This window comes from Xiphias gladius, chromosome 4 (genome assembly GCF_016859285.1).
Source record: "Xiphias gladius isolate SHS-SW01 ecotype Sanya breed wild chromosome 4, ASM1685928v1, whole genome shotgun sequence".
NCBI classification, from domain to species: domain Eukaryota; kingdom Metazoa; phylum Chordata; class Actinopteri; order Istiophoriformes; family Xiphiidae; genus Xiphias; species Xiphias gladius.
Window position 1 is genome coordinate 14,741,146 of NC_053403.1, and position 27,403 is coordinate 14,768,548.

General features: G+C 41.1%; 1 protein-coding gene across 1 annotated transcript in view; it reads right to left on the bottom strand.

Moving 5' to 3' along the window:
- Positions 1–27,403, bottom strand: part of nbas (NBAS subunit of NRZ tethering complex) — a 164,929-nt gene that overhangs the window by 85,191 nt on the left and 52,335 nt on the right. Inside the window, exons 26-40 of the mRNA XM_040125994.1 lie at positions 26,935–26,997; positions 25,110–25,232; positions 24,909–25,011; positions 24,507–24,584; positions 24,218–24,372; positions 20,119–20,231; positions 16,969–17,082; positions 14,271–14,384; positions 11,394–11,551; positions 9,993–10,076; positions 8,374–8,550; positions 7,587–7,700; positions 6,329–6,452; positions 1,150–1,226; positions 142–279 (exon numbers count right to left, since the gene is read on the bottom strand). Of these exons, the coding sequence (XP_039981928.1) occupies positions 142–279; positions 1,150–1,226; positions 6,329–6,452; positions 7,587–7,700; positions 8,374–8,550; positions 9,993–10,076; positions 11,394–11,551; positions 14,271–14,384; positions 16,969–17,082; positions 20,119–20,231; positions 24,218–24,372; positions 24,507–24,584; positions 24,909–25,011; positions 25,110–25,232; positions 26,935–26,997 (1,735 nt within the window). The remainder of the gene's footprint in view (positions 1–141; positions 280–1,149; positions 1,227–6,328; positions 6,453–7,586; positions 7,701–8,373; positions 8,551–9,992; positions 10,077–11,393; positions 11,552–14,270; positions 14,385–16,968; positions 17,083–20,118; positions 20,232–24,217; positions 24,373–24,506; positions 24,585–24,908; positions 25,012–25,109; positions 25,233–26,934; positions 26,998–27,403) is intronic.

The window sequence follows — 27,403 nt, forward strand, 5'->3', positions numbered from 1 at the left end:
AGGATATTAAGATTTTTATCAAGTACCATTCATTTCAGCTACAAGAAGGAAGGCATAAACAGTATAATACCCAATACCCCCTTTCACTCAACCACGCACACACTCACTCCCTCACACAAAGAACTGGTATTCCATGCCAACCTGGTAGAGGGTGTGGTTCTTGTCCTTGAAGCAGGGTTTGAGGCGGGAGTAGATCTGCAGGGAGTAGTAGTAGGCCGCCAGCTGCAGCAACAAGGCAGAGTGACACTGTTTCTCAAAACACCTGTTGGCATCCAACACCTGCATGTGTGGATTGACAAACATAAGCAGAAAGTGCAAGAGATGCTGTCATTGTGGCATTTTAAATATCCACTTTATGCTGGCTGTAAGAGAGAAAAAAAAATGGTCCTGTTTCCCTGCAATTCCAAAAAGTTTAACAAATTAACGGACAGTTAAAAATCCTGCGTTCAAATTTTAATAAGAAAAAAAAATCTGTAGTCATGGTGCTTTGTCAACCTATGCAGATCCCACGCAGCCAGTTTGTCAGTAACCTTACTTTAATCCGATTGGCGCTGACAAGCTCTCCAGGAAATAGCTACATAATATCGACTCCAGCAGTTTAGTGTTTCACTTGTGATGCGGCAAGTGTTAAGACTCATGAGGGATTTCACTACCTCCACTTGAACACAATCTACTGCTGTTTGCAGTAGATTTCTTTATGCTTGGGGTTTTTTCTTAGCTATCAGAGTATGAGACTGTTAGTCTGACAGCTGACAAGGAAAGGCATGGCAAACCAGGGAAGGAGCCACAAAATGTGAGGTGGCCGTTTTAGAACGTATGAATGTTGACTGAATTGAGGCAGACAAGCAGCTATTTGAGATTATGACACGTATTGGATGACTAACAACATTTTTGTGACCTTTAAGTGCCTTTGACACAAACTGTCTGCCTCAAAAGCTCATCTAGAAAAGTAAGAGATCAATAGCAGATATGGATTCACTCAGCCATTTGTCAGACTCTCACTAAAATACAATCACAGTTACATTGTTACTAAGACCAGAGTCTGTCTGTATATGTGTCTAAAATAAAGCTCTGTGTGTGTGTGTGTGTGTGTGTGTGTGTGTGTGTGTGCGTGCGTGCGTGTGTGAGAGAGACTGTGCGTTCTCCTACCTGAGGCAGGGCCAGTAAGTAGGACAGAGCCAGCATCATGTCCCTGGGAAATGCATCGTTGGCCAGCTGCAGCAAAACTGGAAAGGATGGAGGGATGGTGTGAGAGAGAGAGAGAGAGAGAGAGAGACAGAGAGGGGAACAAAAGGACTTTAACTAAAGCACTGATGATTAACAACCAGCCCTCCCCACTTGGACAAATCTCATCCCACATTTGTTGAGTACAGACAACAGTGCGTGTCAGAATACACCTCTCTGTGGGCCAGACAAAAGACAGGGAAGGTAAAAAATAGAGGGAGATGAGAAGAAAAACGGGGGGGCAAAGTCAAGAAGCGTCATTAAAAATCCCCCCAAGCTCTGGGATTCTGTCCATCCTCTCTCTGGGCTGTTGTGTGCATGTTTATGCATGTGTATTTTCATAGGCTGTGTACAAAAGTAGGTTGGTCGTGTGATGTGTGTGTGCGTGCATGCACACTTGTACGTGTATGGTTTCTTGCACAAGGAGTATTTATTATTCAAAGAGTGAGTATATGCCCACTTCTAATAAGTGCTCTCCAGGTGAGTCCAAACTTCATCTGAGTGCCCTGAATGCCAAATTAGCCTATGCATATCTATCGACAGCAAAGACAAGGAGAGGAGTTGGATTATAAGAATCACAAATTATCTGTGTTTTACTGGTTATGAGTTGTCTGTTTGAACCAGACCGAGCACGTCATGCTGACTGGCAATAAGTAGTTTCTGACGAAAGGTTTCCTGGGAAAATTCATGGCTGTGTCTCAATTCCATAATACATATTAACTGTATACAGTATATTACTTAAGAATCACAGTTCATTCTTAACCCTGCAAACAGCTGGTTAACAAAAACAATGCTAACTCAAGGTCCACTTACTAGTTTTTTTCAAGAGTTATGGAAGAAATCATAACAGCCTACAATAATTTTGATAAACAAATGGTAAAAAATTAACTGGTTCCACCTTCTCAAATGGGAATATTCAGTTTTTCTTGCCCTTCTATGACAGTAAATTGAATCTGTAGATGAATTGTTAATAAAAATAATCATTAGTTCCTGCCTTCAACAGTTCCACCTCCCTGACAAAGACTCTATCTGCTGATCAAAACCATGTGATATGGTTAACAGCTCCAAAAGAAGCTATTAAGAGGACTTCAAGTTGGGATTATTTTGTCCAACTACATATTTACTGCCATAATAAACTGTTTTTGCAGTTAGTAAAGAAGAAATTAATGTACTCAATCGTTTGATACCAACAGGAAATTATGCACAAAAGTGCACCGACGTACATGAATCAAACTGCCAAAACTGCGAAACGCCACTGCCAATTAAACCTCGCAAAGGGGAAGAAAAAAGGTTGTCAAACATTTTTTTTCAAGCTGTGTCACCACCATCCGTAATTATGTTTAATGTTTCACAGCTGTGAGAAGCTCCGCCATTTATTTTGTGCATTGCATTGTGGGATGATGGGGTATATTAATGGCATGAATTTAAAGATCAAGAATTGTTTAGTATGCATCCAGGCTGATCTGAGTATACCTGATTTTGTCACTTTTCGAATTTGAACCCAATATTCTCAAGCCCTGTTTGGAAGTGTGTTTCAGTGTGTAGTATGGAATTGGGACACAGCCCATGTTTTCGAAGTGCCTCTAAGGCTGGGATTTAGAGTCTAGACAGAACTTTGGGCACAGGGATGGACTTTTATCCCAAACTGCTGGCTTCAAGGCCACGGCAGTCAAACACAGGGATGCACACACACACGATCACACTCACACAATTATCACTGAAAATACTGCGATCTACACAAACCTGAAACACTGAACACACGGACTCCCTTCATTAATCACTCACTAACTCATTCACTCACTCTGAGAGCGCAGTGGGAGAGAGCAGAGAGGAGCAGAGGCAGACAGAATCACTTTGTAGTCTCAGACCCAAGGAGAACAAAAGCCTGTGTTGGTGATAAGAGCCCGAGACAAAATGGAACAGACAGAGAAAAGTAGAGCATGGACACTGGGAGAGAGAGACGGAGGCGGGGGGTTAAGGGAGAGACATATACACTGTAGAACAAAATGCACACTAATATGCATTTGTGCACACACAGGCCAATACCTGACACATATACTTTGGAAGTTCAGTGTGTGCATGTGTGCGCGACGGTGGAGTGATGCACCAGTTTAAAGAGCTATAACAGCTCTCTTAAGCAGAGTGCCCACCCTCCTCCTTTTCTCATTTTTTTCTCCCCTCCTCTCTTACCCCACGGGTTTCAATGAGCTACACCTCAGAATGAGCTGATTACACGCCTCTCTAAAGCTACTGATACCATCGGGACAGGAATTACCAGAGGGGTAAACACACACACACACGCACACACACACAGAATAGATAACCCTGACTTAAAAGCATACAGTAATTCTGCTTGTGTGTGAGAGAGAGAGGAAAACAGAGAGAGCGATAAAGAGACAGCACGTAGAGGAGCAGGTGCATGAGACCGGGTCTGTTTGTATGTACATGTGTGTCTGTCCACACATGCGTACTCACACACTCCTGCTCCTGTGTCAGCTAAATCGGGCACATTGTTAGCGGGATGGTGAGACAGTGACTTATTACTATTTCACCTGTGCAGGCAGGAACAACTGATTATGGCCTGGTAAACATGTGGCCAATGGCAGGACTCTATGCTGTGTGTATGAGTGCAAATATGTGCAGACTCGAGTCTGTACCTTACTCAGCTCAATGCCATTGAGTGTACTTTCCACTTGTTTCATCATTAATTGCGTCCACCTTATCTGGGGGCAGGTGAAAAATCAATGTATTTATTTTCTTAAAGGCCATCTCCTAATGTGTTTCTGAGGATAGCCAGCGCGGCGGGCTGATACGGGAGTCATTATCGAAGGTTGTTATCGGATGTGATGCCGTCCAGGCGGGCTTTTCTCTTTCTCGACATATCGCACTCCACGGCAAATCCGAAGGGAAGGTGACTTTTAAGAAGGGGGGTATTCATTTGAATTTGAGCGGCACAGGGAGAGAGCAAGAGAGCTCGGATTTGGTGGAACAAGTGTGTGTGTGCATGTGTATGTGAGAGATAGAGCGAGATGTGTGTATGCATATCTATGAATTAGCACTCCATAATAAAAGTGTTTGCCTTGCATTCTTCAATGTCCATGTAGTAGTATTCAAACAGACACGCAGACACACACACACACACACACACACGTTTGCTCTTTATTTTTGTAGTGGCATCGATTTTGGCAAGCTGCTGTGATCCATCACGCAGCATGGCCTTGATGTTTCGACTTGAAGCTATCTCTCTGGTATGGCGGCGGTGACGCATCATTATTTACTGTTGCTGTGGGATACGTGGGGATACATTAATTAATCAGTATGAGGCTATTCTTCCGATGTTGTGCCCTAGTCCACCACATATGGGCTCCCTGGCTAGACAGATGAGGAGAGGAGAGCAGGGTGAGGAGGGGAAGCGAGAAACACTGCACTTTCTGCCAAAACCACAGCTTCACTAAGATTAAGCACTGAGAAACAGCTCAAGTTAAATAATTCTCACTCACTCTATCTCAAACACTTAGAAAGCACTTTCTGATTCACAAAATAAATAAATAAATAAATAAAAGCAATGTGTGAGAGGTTGGCAAATTTAAGTGACGGCTCAAATGAGCACAAAATATTCAAACTACACTCACCGAGCACTTTATTTGGAACAGCATAGTAATACTGGGTAGGACCTCCCTTTGCTCTCAGTTCTTCGTGGCCTGGATTCCACAAGATGTTGGAAACGTTCTTCTGAGATTCTGGTCCATGTTCTGCAGATTTGTCAGCTGCACATTCGTGCTGCCAATCGCCCATTCTACCACATCCCAGAGGTGTTCTACCAGATTCAGATCTGGTGACTGGGGAGGTCACTGCAGTACACTGAGCTCAGAGTCATGTTCATGAAACCAGTCTGACAGAACTCAAAATTTCTGTCCTTGGCTGACAGGAGTGGAACCCAACGTGGTCCTCTGCTGTTGTAGCCCATCCCCTTCAAGGCTCGACATGTTTCTCATTCTGAGATGCTTCTCTACTCACCACAGTTGTAGAGAATGGTTATCTAAGTTAGCGTAGCCTTTCTGTCAGCTCCAACCAGTCTGGCCATTCTCCTCTGACTCCTCTCATCAACAAGGTGTTTCCATCCACAGAACTCACTTGTTTTTTTTTTGTTATTGGCACCACTCTGAGTAAACTCTAGAGACTATTATAAGTGAAAATCCCAGGAAAAAAGCAGTTTCTAAAATACCCAAACCAGCCTGCCTGGCACCAACAATCACACCCCGTCCATGTCACTGAGATCACATTTTATCCCCATTCTGATGTTTGATGTGAACATTAACTGAAGCTTCTGACCTGTATCTACATGAATTTATGCTTTGCACTGCTGCCACGTGATTGGCTTATTGGTTAATTGCACAAATAAGCAGGTGTACAAGTGTTCCTAATAAAGTGCTCAGTGAGCGTATATTATAACAGCCTGGGAAATTAAGATTGATAGTTAGGAGCTTATTTCCTCAAAACAATGTCAGTGCTCACACTGAATGTAAACACGGTTTTTGTCCATCGACAATTCCAAAGATAATTTAAACAACATGATTGGTCCTCAAAAATGTTCTCAGCAATGAGAAAACAATGTTACGTTGTGTAATTGTACTATGAATAGAAAGCAAGAAGCCAAAAAAGAAAAAAAAAAAAATGGAGCCGCAGATGGCAGACAATATGGTCTGTCTGCTCTGCTTCAAAAGTTCAGTTTTATTTCTATCACACCACTGTGACTGCTATTCAAATAGTTTTGAAAACAAGCTCCCTACAGTTTATAGCAGATTTTTTGACAAGAGCCACATGGGAAATTGGACTGTGAAACTGCTCAAACTGCAAGACAGTGATTCGAACTGAACATTAAACAATCTGACAGAAATTTGTCTTGTTCAACCAATTTGGGGTTAAAATCAGGCTTAATCCGCCCAGAATAACGGGTTGGTTTAAAATCTAAGCATCTGCATTTCTCTTGCATCAAGAAAAAGGACACAACACCCTTTGTTCATCTCTGTAAGAATGTGTGTGTGCATGTGTGTGTATGTTTGTGTGTAGCTGAGTGTTGCATTTGTAGGCCTATGCTGCTTACCCTCTGTAGCAGGAAACAGGGTTTTCCCTTCAGTTTTGGCCTCAGCCAGTTTGCCGGTTCTCAGTAAAACCTCGGCAAAGTTTTCCTGAGGCACGTCTTTGTAGGACGAATACACATCTTGACTCTACAAGAACAAACCGAGAAGAGAAAGAGATACATAATACATACACTGAAGGAATCCCCACAGCAGGGATCAGAAAATGACACAGGGAGATGTGATTAAGGTCTTACTTCCCAGGGAGTGAGACAGATAAGAGATTTAGTAAACAAATGAACTTCAGAGCCAAATAAAGGTTTTCAACACCAGACCTTTTGAGAATTTATTTATATGATTCTTGTACGCCAAGTAATTTCTCAAGTGTCTGAAAGGTGAACAATGAGGTTTGTTCTCTCGCTGGCCTCAGAGCTATCGGTTTAACACAGAATGGTTCCTGTCTATCTTTATCACTTTCACTCTATCCATCTTTCTGTCTTGTTGCATTTGTCTCTCTTTCTCTTTCAATCAGCCCCCCCCCCTCACTTCCTTCACTGAAACTGTTAAGGTAAAAACCAACCCCATTGATCAGCCAGCTCACAGACAGATGGACGTGGGGAGCAATTATTGGTGGATGGATGATGGAAGATGGATGAACACTGGAGAAGCAGCGGAGGAAAAGATTTGGAGAGGCCCATTAAAATGTCATGAGATGAGATGTATCGGCCTTCTCGGTTTCCCCTCGCGTCCACTCTTTTAGCTATCCACATGATTTGTGTCTCTGAGTAAAAAGTCCAGTCATAGCCCAGGGCAACCATTCTCTAGGCATAAAGGTCAAACTATTCCTTTTCTTACTTTTGTTCTTTTCTACTTCCATAACTCCCTCTGTCAACATTCTTTTCATTTGGATTTTATGCTCTCCCCCTGCAACTGTACCTTTACTGTTAGTGTTATATCTTTTACCACAACTCTTATTTTGGTCACTATCATACCATGAGTCTTAAGTTTATCCGTCTTTTTCTGGAAAGTACTGTTCCAAAATGCTTTAGCATTAAAAATACTTACTGAAATCAATATCCATTTGGTCTCAGCACTGTTTCTGAAGGAATTTGTATGTCACAGGAGAAAAAAAATGTAATTAAATGCCTTAAGTCATAAGCCTACTCAAGCATTTTTGCTATAATTTAAAACGGTGGTCTGAGGTAAAAAAGAAGAAGGACAATAGAAATGTAAAAGGAAGAAAAAATAATGAGCCATGAGCTGCGCTGGCCTTAAGTCACTCACCAGGTCTACATAGGGATCCTCAATGAGTTCCTGATAAAAGGGGCTGCAGCCTTGACGCTCCAGGTTGGAGTTCTCACATGCCCCTTCCTGACTAGCGGCTCCTGCGCCGTGACCCTGAGGAGCCATCAAAACATCATTAAACTTTCACAACATGCCCACAGCACAGTCATCTCTCTCTGTCCCACAGCTCACATCCTCTCTGTTTTTCTCTTTCCCTAGAAAAACGGACTGTGACCACGGGTCCCCTCCCCCCCCCTCCTACCTCCCCACCACCACACACAAGACATCCGAGACCGGAGACACCATCAATCTCCGCCTCGGCGACCACCGAGCCAGTCCAGCCGCCAGCAACCGCCAGATATTGAAAAATTCAACAGGCGGGCCAATTAATTATGCAAGAGATGAGCTCTTGATTGGTTGTTTTTGGATGAAGCCTATGAAGTCTGTGAGCAAAAGTGTGTGAGATATGGGGGCACGGGCAGACATACAACTGTGTCTTTCATGCACACACACACTTTGCAGCCCAGGGGGCAATGGGGTTAAAGACAAGCATTAAAACAAATACATGTGTAGAAATTGCACCGTTATTGTTGGCTGCTTGATCGTGCCTTTTACAGCACACTACTGATTATGCATTCATAAACACACATATGTCAATACAACACACAAAAAACACACACATTTACCCACAAGTTAGTTAGTTAGTTCGCTCATTAGGAACTGATGCGCAAAACTGTCTTCAGCTTCACCACTGATGAATTGTAAACAACAGTCAAAGTGTTCTTACATGCAGTGGCCGGAGGTAGTTGAGTGATTCTTTCCACCAGCGGTGGTCACTAACTGCGGTCAGCACAGCCTTGGTGGTCAGTCCTGTAGTGGTCAGCACCTCCATGGTTTTAGCTGTAGTCCGGTGGAGCAGGTCCCCCGCTGTCCCCACAGGGGAGCCCAAAGTTGGAGCACAAGCCTAGGGACAAGCAGGCGACAGTGGTGACAGAATGGACAAAAATATGACAGCCATGTTACAGTATTTCTAATAAGTCAGTCTGGTAACTCTGCAGTAGTAGCCACCATAGAAGTCTTTACAAGTTGAATTTAACCTGAATTTGTACTATATGATCCTCTGAAAAATTCCTTTTTGCAAATGAAAATCATCATCAGAGGAGTGCTCAGATAGCTACATCTATATTGTTATAGTAGAAAAAAGGACAAATTGTGAGCATAGGACTCTCGAGTATCAGTGTTGTATCAGACATGGTTATGTTCTGTTTTTTTGTTAGGTACTTGAAAGGAGCACTTCAATAAGCACAGGTCTCTATGTGTTTGTCAATTTGTTTGTGTGCTGCGTAGGGCATTTACAACATGCCTTTCAGGCAGCAGAAATGCACTTTCTGGCAGGAGACATAGTCTGGCAAATAACTCGCATAAAATGGTAAATTGTTGTTTTTACACTTTGGTTTTTGTACAGATTAAACAAACGAGAGGTAATGTCTTAACTAGAGACCTCCAGAGGTGCTCATGGGTAGATTTTCTTAATTCAGACAGAGCGATGCTAGTTGATTCAATTTATGCTAAACTAAGCTAACCAGCTGCTGGCTGTAGCTTCATATTTAAAGGCACAGACATATTGTCAAATCAACATTAAAGTAAAATCAATATTTGCCTATATTGCTCAGCCATTGTGAGAAAAATGAGAAATAATACCAATAAAGATAACCCTTTCACAAATAAAAAGCTTTTGTCATCTTTAAAATGAACAAAAATTAACAAATGACGAATCATAACTGAAGAGGATTTTGAAAACCACATTTAAAGGGTCAGTGGGCTGGGGCCAAATCGTTCAGTGCCTTTCATCAATACTTTATTTGGCAGGGGATTGAGGGTCAAAGAATGAAAGGGACCCAAACACACATACACTCAAATGTTTGTAAAAAAAAAACACACACACACACACACACACACACACACACACACACACACACACACACACACACACACACACACACCTAGAGAGCTTTAATATATTCGGGTGAGGAGTAGGGACATCAATACAACAATAAAATAACAACAGACAGCTTCAAATGAGCACCCATCCGCACACAGAGAGGATGCAATGCAAGTCATGAAACATTAACACCCACTCAGAGCATCATAAAGCTGGTGGTGCTGAAGGGGAGGAGAAGGGGAGGCATAAATAAACCAAGAGAGCTGAGCAACCTTAACACTAGATTTACACCTCATCAAATATGGAGCAATACGAAAACACACAAACCCAACAAAAGAACAGAGACACGCCCACAGAGAAATAGTGGAACAGGCAGCTCAGACAAAGAGCAGATGTACGGCAAGCACATCAGTGCACACAAAAACAAAAATCATATACATTTACTTATGATGGTATACACAAACCTTTACAGAGTCTGTCTCGTCAGCCCCTCGTCCACTCTCTGTAATAACGGGCTCCATTTGATAGTTAACTGCTTGGTACAACACCTGCAAGACAGAAAGACGGAGGAAGAAGGAAAACGGGACATGGGATTTGTTATTTTCTTATATTATGTGTTGTTCCAGAAAAACAATCTGACTGCTTGTATGAATACATTTAAATGTGGTTACAATTGGTTTACCTTAAAGGCAACAAGCGCAATGGTGAAAGGAGGACGTTTTCACCGTGTCCTTTTTTTTTTTTTTTTGAGTCACTTTTGTGTTGGCCTCCTCATCACTCGTAACAAATGTGGATTTATCAGATAGGTACAGAAAGGGAATCTGCACTAACAGCTAAAGAGCTCACATTTCAGTCTTTTAGAGCACAGGTTTCCAAAGCAAAGCACCACTCATGATTTCCTGCCACAGGTTGCATGACACTATGAGCAGTGAGAAGTGCAACCAAAGAGTTGCCTTCCCTTGTCGTAGAGTCTTAGTTGATTACTTTTTGGAGGCCTGATAAGGTGAAACTCCACTATTTTAAAACAATTAAAATCATTTTTTGTTGCACAAATATGTTTCCTTCCTCTTTCCTATCGTGTTAATCATCTTGCAACCCCTTAGATTTATCATGAAACGCCTTGACCCCCTGGTTGGGAACCACTGTTTGACAGTATAAAAGTAAACAATGGATGGGCTTCTTGGATCAGTGAATCACTTTTAAGATAAAAGACCCCATATTAGCCTCTCATTAGAAACTAATGTTGATGTGTTTGTTTCTTTCTTCGCCAGTATGAAAGTCTATTCTCCAGTCCCTTGTGTAAACAAATGACTTCACTTTGTCTACTGCTCTGCCGTTTTGTCAGCACTTTCCTATAGTAGCTATTCATGAAATCATGCCAACTGCTTCTATCAGCCACTGCCTTTTTACCTGAGATGCTTTGTCCCATAGTATTTTTGAGGCTAAAACTGGGTATAAAAATAGCTGCGAACAAAAGGTAAATTCTTTCAGTTAGTAACCAGAATTACACTCAAGTAGTTTTTAGGTTGTGTCTTATCTGATAGCAAGCTAAGAATCTCTGAGTTTTGGATTGTAATTGGACAGCATTTTGAAGATGGTGAACGCTGTATTTAGACTGTTTACCTCACAACTGTCATGACAAAAGATAAATGAATTACCGCAGTGATGACTTTCCAGAGTTGTAAAATCCTGTGTCAGGGTATTATAAAGCTCTATGCAGTGCTTTGGCATCTGAATAACCTTCAAACTCATGGATCTACAGTATTACTCAACACAATAAGAGCAAAAATTACAGCTGAAAAAAGAATATAAAGAAGAATATACAGAAGAATCGGCATTGGTCTATAAATATCCATATAATTAACCTGAGTTTGCAGGTCACTGGAGGCAGCCAGGAGGCCGTGGATGTTATCTGGAGGACAGTGGGTGAGAGAGAAGGCTAAAAGCTCCTGCCGGGCCTCAAGGTCTCCGTAGCCCTCACACTGACCGAGCAGACTGCACACCTCCCATGCCGGACTGAATCCTGTAGTAAGAACAGATGGAGGCAAATAAGGAGGGAAGGTAAGGTGAAGTGAAGTCAGGCAAGAGAGGCAGGGGGAAAAAAGGATGATGTAGCTTTGAATTAAAGTTCAAATGAGTGCAGGATATAACAGCAGTCAAAATAAAAGAATCCATAAACACATCATGCAGCAAGAGAAGATGATACAAAACAAGAGGTCAAATCGTCAAATATAAACACACACATTTACTCTCTTATTACTCTCACACAAACATATCATTCAATACAGCTAAGCAGAAGTAGTTTTCAGTTCTGTCACTGTCCATCCATCTCTGCTAATCCACCCTGAATCCTACTAGATAGAAGACCAAGTCCTATCATAACAACGACACACAACGTAGAGCACACGCCTATACTATATGAAATCTAAGAAACTGAAGGGCAAAATGCTTAGATATGACAATACAATAAAGTGTAACCTTTCAACCCATTGGTATATTAATACATATTTAAGTCTGCAACAGGTTTCGCCTTGAAGAAAAATATCAGCCTGACGCATTGTAATAACTGTGCTACATTTGTTCCAGCTTCATCACAGTCAAAAACCAGCAATCCGCCTTGACTTCGTTCTTGCAAACAGATTCAATTATTCCCCCTGCGTCCTCAGACAGAGAACACTGGCACTTATCTGATTACACCTTCTCTTTCTCCCCGACACCTTTTTCTCATCTGCACTGTCTCCCGTTACTCAGAGCTGTGGGAAGACTCAGTGAAATTGTATTCACTTTAATTTTGTCTGTGGCGTAACATGAAACAGGGTCAGACAAAATATCATTATCTCATTGACCACTTTAAATCCCTTCAGGGAAGGTCTGAGGAGAAGACAGAGTAGATTGTAGTATTACTGTGATATCATACTTCTTATTACTGTTCTTGCGCATGAACAGACACAATTCACTCCACCTCGATTTTGGATGTAAGAGGCCTAAAGCAAGTAATTCTCGAGTGTTTCAAACCATAAGAAAAAACACTACGGACATCAACTTAGATACATCAAAAACATACTCAAACCACAGTGTATAGAAAATAATTATTACAGAACAAATGAAGAGACACCTCTGTGGTTGCCACAAGCTCCGATAATCTTTTGTAAATTTCGGATTTTCACTTTAATTGCAGTTGAAAACACCCAGTGACATTTATTCTCTGGTGTCCTATACTCTTTCCGTTTACTTCTGTCATTCTGTATGTTGCGCTGGTTGAAAGTAAATTACAGGCTGTACTCCATTTTCCTTTTTGTTTTTTTTGACAAAGCTGAATCTTTTCAAATTTTCTAAATTGGACCATCATTCCTTACAGTTATGATTATCAAACCAATTGCTTCTGACTTCTGGGACTCATGTAGAAAAAGCTTATAATGGATGAGGCAACCGGGTTTGATGGAAATACTCTCAAAAACCTTCATTTACCACTTTAACCGTATTATCTAAACCATTTACTTGCTGCTATCAGCATTTCAACTTTGACCAGTATACTGGGACACAAAAAAAAAATTTGAAATTTCATGAACGATTGTAACACTTTGGGTGGATTTACTTTAGGGTTTCACTTCCAATTAAATGGTTTAGATAATTAGACTATAATGGGAGCTTTTTTAAAGGAAAAGCTTGACATTCTGAATATGCTCATTGGTTTTCTTGCCAACAGTTAGATGAGAAGAACAATACCACTCTCATGTCTGCATTAAATATGGCGTTAGAGCTGGGTTCGATCGGCCCATCTAAGTCTATTGAATGGAAGGATGTGGAAATTTCCAAAAATTAACATGAAATATCTTGTTTGTTTAATCCACAAACAAACAGATATTTTAAAAAAAAACATCAAGTAGTGGTTTTTCCACACGGTGTTACCTATAATACCAGCTATGTCTCTGTGACTCTGGTGACTTCTGGAGTCTCTGCTGGTTTCCTGGTCACAATGACAACAAGACTCAGGAAGTCATTTTTTTTATTTGTAACATTTCAGTTTCTGTAGGGATTAAACAAACATGATACAGCGTGCTTATTACTGAGCTTTAGAGGTAGTGGCAGGTGTATTTATTAACCTTGGAGTGAGTTTAGCCATTTCCCCATATGTATGGGATATATATACGGGAAAGTCCTGACAGTGTTATCAATCTTCTTATCCAACTCTTGGCAAGAAAGCGGATAAACACATTTCCCCATTAAAAAGTCGAACATTTCCTTCTAAAACCTGTCTAGTTAAGAGCTGAATCATATTTAACAGTGATAACTGCCTGAAAAAGAGGAAAACCACTCAAACACACACACACCATACATTCCACAAACAAGGAAAGTACATGAAATAAAATAATAACGATCTTGATTATTTAAGTGTAGCTCAAATCTGATTGCTTGCACAGAATGTGAGTGGATGGCTAAGTATATGATATGCTAGTGGGGAACTCCAGCAGGGCACTTTGGCATTTTCTGGGCATTTAAAAAAAAAAAAAAAAAAAAACAGTTTGAGAGCCATTGGTAATTTGACTCAGTCACTTCTGTCAACCGAGGTCATGATACTGTAGCTACTTCACTGTTCACAAGAAAAGTTAACCAAGGGCTGACAAATGGTAAACCAGTGTTTGTAACATTTTCGGAAAAATATGACTCAGTGCACTTTGTGATACCTCTGTCAATTACCTGTCTGTATATTGCTTCACAGTTATCCAGTGTCATCTGCCTACCTGCAGCCATGAGGTCCTGACAATGGATGTAAGAGGCCTTGAAGTCTAGACACTGTAGAGCTTGTTCTGCCAGCAGGGTCAGCAATTGGCCTTTTCGCGTGGCCTCGTCGTCCCCTAGACACACAGGCATGGATATTCATTTAAACAGACATCAACACTGGGGAAATGTAACACACAAACATGAAAATGTTCAGTTTTTTAAGAATGTATTTTTTTAATTTTAAGAAATGTCAACATCTCAGAGCTAACACAGGAAGTCTCATTAATCCTGCATATCGCGTATAACATCTGTCTTAATAAACCTCATTAAATCTCCACCTGCCTACACTCACACACACACGCAGGCTTAAAGTACAGAATATAAGGATGTTTAAATGTATTAGCTGCACCACAGACCAAGTGTCTCGTATGAATGAGGTTACTGATGTGTCTGTTGATCTCAAAGAGGGATTATGAAATATTAAAAAATACCATCTTGCTGTCTTGCTAAACAGGAATAAATCTCAGTTTTATATCTTAGTGTTGGTGGGATTGGTTATGGTGTTAACATTCATGTGGCAACTCAACACAACTTATGATCCCAGTGTACGTTCACTAAACAAAAGGGAGAGGACAGGGCAATTGAAAGAGACATGGGCAGAAACAGCTTTTCTGAACAAACCTGTATACTAAGATCAAAGGACAGCGGACGAGATGAAGAAATGTGATGGCCCTGGATTGGTCTACGTGTGAGAGTGTGTAAGTGGGTTTGTGTGTGGAGTGAGCGACGGATTGAAGTATAGTGTTTACAGCGGGGTGGGGTGTTGGTCAAATATTTTCAGGGTGACTGTTGAAAGGGTGTCTTCAAGAGCTGTCAAGACCGCAATATAAAGGAGCTTTGTGTGCGCTTTGTGTATGTGTGTGTGTGTCAGCAAGCCTTCATTCGCTCTGTGTTCTTTTTGACCCAGTGCTTTTATCAAGACATCCTCTGACCTTATTTCAAGACGATCTGAATCAGACATCTTAGAAATCCAATTGAAGGCTTTACCTGTCCTTGATGGCCCAATCAAAGGGTTGGATGAAAAGGTGAGCAATGTCAGAAAAACAACAAATGGAAAACACTGTCGTTAATAAGTTTAGACTACATATGATTTCCAGAGGCTCTTTACCGAATCGCCACCAGGATCCTTTTCCAAGTCAGCACAATTTAATTCCTATTTGGAATATCATTATTATAGATTCATTCAGACAAAAACAAGTTTTTTTCTTACCCGTTCCCCATTAGACTGTATGATTTACAGAGCATTTCTGTAGACTGAGCAGGAACTAACCCCTTAGGGTTTTCAACCGGTGTGCTGGTGATACCTACATTAAATATTCACTACAGACACCCAGAGCTATCCACCCTTCAAAAGCATACCCCCTGCTTTTATTTATTTAAAAATTTGTTTATTCCTCTTCTCATCTCCCTCTGCCTCTTTTTTCTGAAACCACACAGTGAGTACAGCCTGCTGACTGAATGTGAGCAGCAGAGACACAGAAATGCCACAAGGCCGGTTAGCAGGTTTCCTTTAACTGGTGACAGGCCTCAGAGAGGGAGGACAGGGCAATCGACGAGTTCAGAGATGGTGGACAGAAGAGAGAGGAAGGCAACAGAGCAATGGACAGACACGGAAGAGTCTAGCTCATATTCTTGAAGAGAAGAAAGACAAAACAAACATGCGGACAGAAAAACAGAAAGAAATGTTCTTTTCTTTTTGGAGGACAAGAAGTAACAGAATGACATCTCGGTCTTTCCCTTAAATTGTATTACTTTAGTAGTGTTGGGAAGTTGGGGTTTGGGGTTAAAAAAGGTCCCAATATACAAAATATCAACAATTATTTTTTAACTTCATGCATTTCATCTAAGAATTTTAAATCAATCAAATCACAGCTAACATTTAGCTTCAAAAGAGGCCAAACACTGGGTGCCCGGATTCTAGGTACAACAAACCCAACAACTCCACATTTTCTACCATAGAAAAGGCACCAGTCTCACAACATCTTCTCTGAGATTTCATGAAGTCACAGGATCAAAGACTGTATGTTGAGGCTAAAATGGGGGAAAAACTGACCACAGAATGAAACAGTCAACAACGGAGCCATGTAAACTTAATGTAAACGACTGCCATACACAAACAACATCTATCCATTTAAGTTGCAAATCCTGGTGTACAGAGACAACTTATTGGCCTGGCACTGAACCAAGAAACATGAGCACAGAAAAGGGTTTAGAGAGCACACAAAGCAGTGTGTCTGGGGAATGAAACTTGCTTGCTTGCTCCTTCATGCTGTGCGTGTGTATGCGTGTGTGCGCGTGCGCGTGTGAGTGCGCTTTAGTATGGATTTTTGCTTGCAAGCCACAACACCACTTGTGAAGATGAATTTCCCTCTTGTGCGAGAGCTCTCAGTGCGCTTGCTGAAAGTACCCACGCATGCTGGGGTACATCTCTGTGCATCGCGTAGGCGGTCCTCTCTCACTTAATCTCATGAGCTTTGTCATGAAACTGCCACCGGAGAGGAGAAGAGTCTGGTTCATTGAATGTTAACCTCAAACACGTTTTTAACACGATAAAGGGGAAAAAAAAGAAAAGAAAAGGGAAAATAATTGCATGATGAGGTCAGTGGCGTCAGAAAAATGACTTGTCGTGTGTGCTTGCTCCCGGGCGTCTTTAGGTACCTGCCACTCGGAGATGTGATGCCAGATTCAGCAGAGTGGTTGACTGCTTGTAGGCTGTGGAGCAGTGGGCGATGCACTCTTCTATGAGAGACAGACGGTCTGATCGCAGGCGCACTGGAAGGGAGACAAGGAAGGCAGAGGGGGAGGGGTGTCAGACATGTTTTGCTAATTATTGTATTCAAGTTAAAAATACACATGATCTACAGTTAAAAAAAAAGTCTGGAAAATAATAAAAGGCTGTATAGTATATTAAATTACAGCGCTTCACTATCAATACATTGGCCAGTATTGTTCATGATATTTGATTTTATTTTAGGATACTTTGAATTTCTGAATACATTTTTGAGTGGTCAACGTAAGTGGAAATTTGATCATAAAGAAGAAATTAAGCCGCAAAGATTAATTGATGAATCAATTAATTGGAAATCATTTTGATACATCAATTAATTTTTAAGTCATTTTTTTTAAGCAAAAACCTTGAATACCTTTGGCACTGTTGGTCACACAAGACAGACGACACCTTGGACTTGGAGAAATGTTATGGTTAATTTTAACTATTTGCTGATATTCTATAGGCAGAAAATCAAATGAGAATATAATAAATAGATTAATCCATAAAATAATGTTATTTGAAGTACTAGAAGAAATGAAAACAGATATACAACAAGAATGTATCAAAATTTAATTATCTAAAAGAAATGTCAAATACACATAAAAATGTAGACTACGAAACATGAATGTACTGAAAATTCATTTAGGATAAATACCAACATATATGCCTGTGTATCTACAAATCTACTGCATACATAGCAATCTATCTGTATACCTGCCTATATGTGTATGATAGGGCAATATTTGGCTGATCTGCCTGCCAATACACTGGTCAGACGTCATCTTAATCACTCGATACTTTTTTAATCTCTCTACAAAATAACAATGTTATATTGTTATATATTCTATAACATATTATTATTATATATTAATTGATTATAACAATTAAGATTAGAATTATAATATTGTCAACCAAGCTACTTTGTTACCTGTAATCTTTTTTAAAAATGCTGCAGTTTTGTTGTTTGAGTCTGGGGCCCTCAAAGAGTAAATATGACTCCAGTTATTTATTTTTACACAACTTTATACAGTCAGCTGCCAGTTTTTCAGGTACACCAATTAATTGCGCCTTTATGACAATTATAATGGTCTTTTTTTAATTGAAGCTGCTTTAAAGAGGTGCTGATTCAGCTCTATGTTCGTTTTGAAGCCTGCGGTTTTTGGTGCTGTTGAACTGTATTACATTATACTGAGTGACCTTTATACTATTTTGTCTGTCCCGATCATATGACCATAAATTAAACCAAAACCTCTCTACAACAGTTCGGAAAAAAACTGAACATTATAACCTTCATGAGTAGGATTTAGTGCAAGACTTCTAGTTTTAGCTTGGTGTACCTAATAAACTGGCAAATAAGTGTATTTTAGTGGAAAACACAGTTCTTGGATATTTGACATTTAGTGCTCATTCTTTGACATTGACTACAATTTGTGCATTTAATTTCGCGAATACCTAGGAGCATATCAGTTTTTCCCAATTCAGAGGATGACTGATTTTTTTTTATGCAGGTTTCAAACTTTTTCCTAATTTGAGTTCAAGAAATAGAAACTCACAAAAAAACCATTTCCATATTTTTCTAAGCTTGGAATGAGAAACAGCATGTTTAGTTTCTCCGCAGGCCTCTGTGCTCTCTCTGTACCCCACTGAGGATCTTTATGGCTTGGCATCACTTTGGGCGAGGCCAAGAGGGAATTCTGGGCAGGGTGGTGTCACCTAAGGCTCTGTAGGGGGGCTGTAGAGACAGCCTAAAATGGATTACCTATGCTGAGATCCTTTCAATGTTTATCTGCGAGTTTGCAAGCCCAGTGTGCAAGATAGGGCTTTTACTTGTGGGAAAAAGAAAGTGATGTGTATTTTTTCGTACAGTGTGTGTGCATGTGTCCTTGGGTCAGAACAAATAAATGGTACAAGGGCACCACCGGCAATATACAGGGCCGTGGAGGCCCTGAGTACTGAAAATAGGCTTTAGACAATAATCACTGATACAAAACCAACGCAACACAAAAAAGTAATAATTGGAGAATTTTTCTTTTACCAGAACTTCCTTTCTTTCAGTTTCTCTTTTTCTTTACTGGGCTGTTCTTTTTTCCCTTTATTAGTTTGTTCTTTCACTTTCTTCCTAAACACTCTCCTGTTCTCATTTTGTCTCGTAGGTAAGAATAAGTGGGCAGTGAAAAAAATAATGCAAGTGAACAGCAGGGAGTGAGGAGAAAGAGGAATGAGAGTAATGGGTCAAAGAAGGAGTGGAAAAAAGAATAGAGAGAAAGGACAGGGGGGAGGAGACAGAGAGAGTGAGGGGGGAAATAACAGCTCTCTCTGTCACAGTGATTTTATGCTGGCAGCTCAGTTTGATGAGGGCAAAGGGGGGCGGGGGCCTTGGGGGCAAACAACACCTCAGTCCAGAGGTGAGGCGATGAGGGGCCAAGCTGGTTCATTCTGGCTCCACAATTTCCTTTTACAGAGAGCCATGCCAGTAGGATACTGATGTGGAGCCAGAAGAGAGAGAACGAAAGACCGTGGAGGTGAATGCTGATTGGTCAGGTCTACAGATGGAGCAGAAATATAAAAGAGGACGTGTGTGTGTGTGTGTGTGTGTGTGTGTGTGTGTGTGTGTGTGTGTGTGTGTGTGTGTGTGTGTGTGTGAGAGAGAGAGTGAGAGAGAATGTCAGAGAGAGCACACACGCAGAGACCATACACTTCAATCCTAATTAGGCCATCAGGCAGATGTTGTTTGCTCAACAGTTGATCCATAAATAACCATATATTTAGATATAGTGGCAAGAAGAAGTGACATATGGAGGGTTGGAGGAACTGCGAGCAGGGAGGGAGACAGGTTGGATGGTGCGTAAGTGAGGGAGGTAGGGGATGGCGTCCTTACATCCTTTGTGTCTTATATTGAATTAAAAAACACTTGGATGAATGACTCTTAACAACTGCACAGACGACACATTTAGGAAAATAAACACACTTGTGATTAGTTGATCAAATTTTTCTACTTCTTCTTCTTCCCAGACACACACACGAACATTTCTCATTACCTTGCAGCGGGAGGATGCTGACACTGAAGTCTTCCAGCTGGCTGATGGCGTTGATGAGGTCCAGTTCCTCCTGGATTGCCGGAGGACAGTCTGTGATCAGCTGGAGACACGCCCTGACGAAGACAACAACCAGTTAAAACAGGGAACAGATGACTACCATTCAGCTATAATCATCTGTCCAAGACGTGACCAATCAGATGACAAAGACTGGAAACAGTGGAAACAGCTAGCCTGTTTCCAAGGTAAAAAAAAATTCAACTACCAGCACCTCTAAAGCTCACTAATTGATATGTTATATCTATTATAATTGTTAAATATGTACAAAACTGCAATGTAAAGTATTTATGAATAGATAAGCTAAACGGGTGCTGGTTATAGCTTTATATTACATGGAAAGATAAGCAAACAGTATTTCTCCTGTCATCAAATGTCCGCCAGAAAGTAAATAAGCGTATTTCTTAAAAAGTCAAACCACTGCCTTAATTATCATCAGGAAGTGAGGTTAAAACTAAAAAACATTAAAATCATATACTTTATTCTACATCATAGGAATGCGGTTTAAACACAAGTAGAGGCACTAAAAACAGGTCGCTTACATTTAATCTGATGGTATTGTAGAAAATGGTTGCAAAGCAGGAGCCACTGAACTGACCGCATGAGAAACTGAGTGGGAGGGACTCAATGAGTTTTGCTTATTTTGGTAGACATTTTCAAAGTTGTAGCAAAAAGTGGTTATCAAGTCTGTGAAGTTTGTGAAATTAAAACACTATGATGAGAAACCTGGTGCTACTACACAAATGGATTTATTTACAAAGTCTAGACTAATGTGACAGATCTATAGCGGGGGAGTTTTTTCTTGCAACACAATCCACACTCATTACCCTTAATAGGATTATATAGCACATAACTTTGCATATGTAACAGTCCACTGAATATGTGTGTGTGCTTCTTTAAAATTCAAGTACATTCTCATTCTCTAGGTTTTTTATCACACAATTATAGAGCAAAACAAAATACAACAGAGACAGAGTCAGAGACATGATTAATTTTTAAATAACCTAAATCCCACATAAAACAGCAGCTTAAAGAGCAACTCTGACGTCAGCATTAGGGAGAGAACTTGTCCTTGGGATGTGTATTCAAGGAAAAAACACACTGTCCAGCAGTTTTCTTCTACCCTCACAGTGAGTGAACAAAGAAAGCTAACAGAGAAGAAGAAGCATCCTTATCAGCGTAATTAGAGAAATCCATACCATACATCTTAAAAACAGTGTGACTCCATATTGTTAACTAGAGTAAACACACTTGGCAAAACACTCGCTACACAGCTTTCCACTCTTTGAGCATGGCTGGTGTTCTTGCCAAGAACCAGGGGTTTGTCCTGGCAAACGAGAGGAGAGGAAAGGGCTGTGGTGATGGGCGAATGAGAGACAGAAAGAGGGCATGTTTATCATGTACTCATGCTGTGAAGGGTCTGCAGGCGTGTGTGTGTGTGTGTGTGTGTGTATGTTTTGTGCGGGGAGACGGCCTTAGAAAAGAGAGCGGTGAAGGATTCTGTTTCAGTTTTAAGAGTCACAATGTGCTTTGCAGCATTACTCTGTAATTTGGAGATACTTACTCTGTTAAACACACACAAGAACACAAGTTAACATCTGTAAAGCAGTTATCAACGGAACACCAAACCAAGCTCTACACCAGCACGTTGAGCAGCAGCGTGCTGACGCAATCACCCTCCAGGTTTTTCTTTCACTTTCTTCATCTCTGTGTCATTTCCACTCCAGCTCTCTTCTCCTCAAGGTCTAGCAAGATTAGCTTTCTCAAACACCAGAGAGACAACCAGAAAAAGAAAAAAAAAAAGAATCATCCCTTTTGAGCTTATTTCTGATTTCTTTCCATTTATTTTCTGCATAATGGTTGTTGAAAACTGGGCATCTTTCTCACCAGAGTCCCTGCAAGTTTCAAAAAGGCTACTCCCAAGACACTTAGACAAATTTTCATCTATCTAGATTAGAACTGAAAGCAAGTTGGTGAAACTGGCTTGAAGTTTAAAGCACACAGATAAAGTGGCAGAAAGCTCAGTTGAAAAGCAAGAACATGTTTCATCAAATCTGACAACACTGAATCTTACTGCATTTACTAAAATAAACATGAATAATCTATGTAATTATCTTGTCCGGTTCTGCTAATGACAAGCATGTAGGACAAACTCCCTGGGACCAACTTGAAACAAAGGCACCATAATAAACCAATAAATCTTACCCCTTTATTGGCCTTATAATTGACATATTTTTGGTGAAACAGCGAAAGCAACAACATTACTATCAAGCCTATTTCATTTCACTGGCAATAGCTCAACTTTATCGTAAAAAATGATTTTTCTAAGCCTTGAACCTGCATTATTAGGTTTTTTTGGCCACTTGGGGCTCAGCACAAGAGGCTGTAAAAAAAAAAAAAAAAAAAACAACAAAAACACTGACGTATTTATTACCTTATAGAGGTAATATGGGAAACATGTTAGCAAACATCTAACAAACACAGTGCAACATTATCATTTATTAGTAGGCCCATGTAGGTCAAATTAGATCCTGAGGGAAATATTTGGCTCTTTACCTACTGAATGCTCCACTATGTTTACCAGCTAGTTGCTAAGTGATAGGTCGAGTACAGAGGGGTTTACCTTTTTTTTTTTTTTTCTTTCTTTTCTTTTTCCTGAAAATGGCAGTGATTTGGGTCACGCTCACCACTCTAATCACTAAAGTTGTGGGCCATAAAAAAAATCAAACTAATGAGCTGAAAGAGCCTAAAATGTTAGAGCCAAAAAGAACTGCAGTGTTGGGTGATAATTCTCTGTGTGCTTGCCACAGAGAATTATCAACCCTGTTCATATTACACATAGTCATTTGATCGATCGTGATTAGAAAAATATCGGTTGGTGCAGATTTAAACTAATATTCACAAATTCAAAACTTTGTTTCAGAGTTTTCAGGACTTGTCACTATCCTGCTTGGTGTTTGTCTCTTTCCTTTGTGTGTATTTGAGCACCTCTCAGTCTCTCTGAGTGAGTGTCCCACTCTGTCTCTCCTGAGTGATGCTGTGAGGTCACTTTGGTTTGTAGCTGGAAGGGATCCCCATGTTATTTTATGAAGAGTCTCTTTGTCCTTGTGTAAACTCTTGCTTAGTGCCACTGACCACATCCGTTCAGGACACACGCTGGTGCAGTTTGTGTATCTGTCCGGGAATGTGTGTGTGTGTGTGTGTGTGTGTGTGTGTCTTTGGTATTTAGTACAAAGGGTAAAATGTGCGTCTGTGGAGCGTTTTTTTTTAATCTAAAGGTGAAGGGCTGCCAGTCTGTATAGACAATTCATTTTACAGCGACGGGCACATGTTCAGAAACTACTTTCTTTTTCATATCTCCAATTCACATGCAACACACCCACACACACCCACACACCCACACACACACACACACACACACACACACACACACACACACACACACACAAACACAAACACAAACAAACAGTGGGAGTGGTACAATGGATTATGCTGTCCAAGTGTGTGGCGGGGGGCCTGTGTATTAGTTACTATAAATGAATGACGACCCAATTACTGTCCCACTTCCCCACTAACAACAGACGGTAAGGTTAGACACCCACTGGCCACCCTCTGAGATCTGGGAAAAGACACATACCCGCGCATACAAATACTTAGTATAAACTTCATGTAACATACCATAGGAGGTGAAATAAAGGCAGCCACCATTATTTTTTTATGGGTCTGCCATACAAACACAAAAACATACATCCACCCACACAGAAATGAATGGTGTTTGCCACACATCACAACAAGCAGGGTCAACATCTCAGATAGCATACGAACACTTCTGCATGGCAGTGTTTGTACTGTACAGCAGGAAATGACATCCAAATCTACCTCATTACTGAATTTCTAATATTTAGCTTAACTCTCATCTATACCAAATTGAATCTGAATCTGAACTAGCCCCTTAAAGAAGTGAGAATTGGCAAAATGACCACTGAAAAAAATTCTAACTAGTCCTTTAAAATCATGGAAATAAGCCTCCTCATTCTTTACTCACCTGGCCAGGCCCATGCAGGAGTCTGTCAGCGTTGTGGAGGAGTTGAAGTACTCTCTGGCTGCAGCCAACACTAATTCCACACTGTTGTCATAGGCCACCCTGAGAGCGTGACCTCTACCCCGGAATGACAAGCTGACAGGAACATCCTGGCTGACCTGGAAACATTCATTCAAAATCATGAATGCGACGGCAGCATTAGAATTTATTACGGGTAGTGTAATATTTGGAGACCCCAATGGGCAGTGTGAGTGGAACTCTGAAGTAGAATCGCGAGTCATATCTAATATACCTTGGAGCAGTGCATGAGCTGCCCTGCCAGGCGTACGTTCTCCACACGGCTGGAGCACAGCAGAGACTCAACAAAGACCTGGCGCAGTCAGGGAGTAGAGGATATATTATGCAGGAGAGATAGGGTTTCACGGAACTAAAGTTTTAACATTGTTTGATAAGGTGCATTGTAGATAGTCATTTTACTTCATCTAAACTCTGAATTCAGAGGTTCAGGAGGTGTAAACGTGCAGTTTAATGTTTGAGTTAGGGACCAAAGTGTCATTTAAGGTGCAAAATGTGCAATCAGACACATTTTCACTTTAAATTCCAGATACACTTTTTAACTCATTAACATATTTTAATAAAAATCAGAGTATTCCATATATAATGTAGACTTTGCTGTTTTGCTGAGGTGCAATACCTGGTGACATGTCTCTGGTTTCAGACAAGTGTAAACGTTCTGCTGCATGTCAAGTAAGTCCTGCAGTAGTCCTCTCCACACCGTCTCACTCACTGGAGGGTTTCTTGGAAAACACAAAAGTGTAAATGTACTGTATGTTCATGGGATCTCGAAGGACATTTTGTGCGTATGCAAGCGCATAGTATGTGTGCATTTCCGTACTTGCGGCCAGTGTGGCGGCACAGTTTGACCATTAGTTGGTGGGCTTCCTCTTCACTGTTCTGGCTGTTCTTCACATATGAGATGGGTTTCTGTAGACCATGTTTCTCCAGTACCTCCACCACACTATAAAGTATAAGCACATACAGACACATGCATTTTCGAGCCACATTAATCAACATGTTCTTGAAGCAAACGGAGCAGGCAGGATGGTTGGCAGCTGTAGATATCAGGAAATGCCAAAAGAGAAAAAAACATGGGGTAAAAGAAAACCTGAAAAATCCCAGGGAGAGTAAGAGGGAGAAAGACGGAGAAACAGAAAGATGTGCATGCTCTAAGCTGTTCATTATTTTGGCAGCAGAAAGTCATTTGCAAGCCACAGTGCAGATGGAGAAAGTGTGGAGCAAGACTGAAGAGCAACATGATAAAACGCACGCCAACCAGACAGCACCGCTTTTTAAGTGTGTGTTTGTGTGCGTCTAAGAGTGTGGTTAACACTGGCAGTCTTGTATGACCGAAGGAGACAGGGTGCGCGTGTATGCATGTGTGTGCATGCATGTCTTGGTGTGGGATTAGCATGGCACCCCCAGTCTCAACAGGGTCGTGATGTTACAGATGTTCGCTCTCTGCTTCAACTCATTACCATAGTAAACAGGTGCCTGTGTGCGTAGGTGTCTGTGTGTGGCTGTAATTGTGTGACTGTGAGCAAAAGACAGAGACAGACAACAAGCCCTGATATTTACAACCATGTGTGTATTTGCTTGAGTGTGAATGTGTGTGTGTGGGTGTGTCTGCATGTTCCCTGCGCACATATTAATGTGCCAGCAAGTGGTAACGGCAGCAGCCGAAAACAGCTTTTATTCTGGAGGCGCTCGGAGAGCAGACACTTCGCATTTACTGCCTGATTCATCTGGGTATGAGTGCGTGTGCGTGTGTTTGTGTGTGCGCGTGCGCGTGTGCGTGCGCGTGCGTGAGAGTCACAACGCATCATATACATGGACACATTTTACAGGCTCCCGGGGTGTGTTTGTGCATGGTTGAGTGTGCCTGCGTGTAAATATGTGTGGATATTTGTCTGTAAAGGCCAACACTAAGCTCTAACAGAGGCTTTCCTGTTGCTGCTTCCTCCTCCTCATCATCATCTACATTCCCATTCCCTCCAGGCCCTCCCCCTGCCTTCATCCTTATTCCTTCCTCCTCATCACTTCTGTGTTCAGGAGTTCACCCTGAGGAGAGGGGTGGCGAGAGAATAAGAGAGACAGAAATAGAGAGAGAGAGAGAGAGAGAGAGAGAGAGAGAGAGAGGTAGGTGAACTTGACCTGTAACAGAAAAAAGGCCAGAGGCTATTTGAATACCATGGGATAGACAATGGTCCTTTGATATTGAGTGTATGTGTGTGTTGACTGCGCATCCATGTCTCTTCTGCTTATGGGTGTTTTCCATTAGAACCACAAAGGGGAGGGAAGTAAGAAGCACTGCTACAGAGTGAACATTTCCCAAGCAATGCAGCGTTAATCACCAAACTGAAGGGCTGCTCTCTTCAGCACTTTAAATGGCCTGAAAAATATGTACAACAGAAATGCATGGATGAAGAGCCAGACTGAATCCTTGTTTTGTTCAACCAATAGTCCAGAACCCAAAGACAATCAATTAAAACTGAGAGAGAAAAGGGAAAAGCAGCAAAATCCTCATATCTGAGAGCCTGAAACTAGCTTCATCTTGGAAATTCAACTCTAATCTGCTCCTCCGGCTGTACCAGGTGGACAGGAGAAGACATAAGAGGAACGGGGAATGACAGCTGAAAGATGATGCGAGTGCGCTGATGTACCTGAGATGCTTCTCAAGTTTGTCCACCTGATCATGGAGTGAAGCGGTGATGTCCGTCTCTGGCCTGTAGGATGACATACAGGCACAAAAGCATTGGTTACTTTGTGTTCATGTTAAGGAAAAAAAATCTGGGGTAAATAAACATTAAGAACATTAAGTAGAAATTTTGTCTGCATAAGGAAGTGTGTGCACAGAGAACAAATGCATGTCTGTGTATGTATTTATGCTTGTACAGTGTATACAGTGTACTGTATAGATCTGTGAGTGTTTGTTGCCTACCACTGTGAGGTTGTACCCACTAAAAATAAAACCCCATGATGTTTTGCCTTGAGGCAAAGTATTCTGAATCAGGCTGGCCTGTGCCCCACTAGAGCACTGACCCTGATGAAACAACCTTCTGTGAGTGGTTCTTTTTTTTTTTTCTTTTTTTTTAAATAACACACAAAATCATGACCTCTCAATCCATTTCT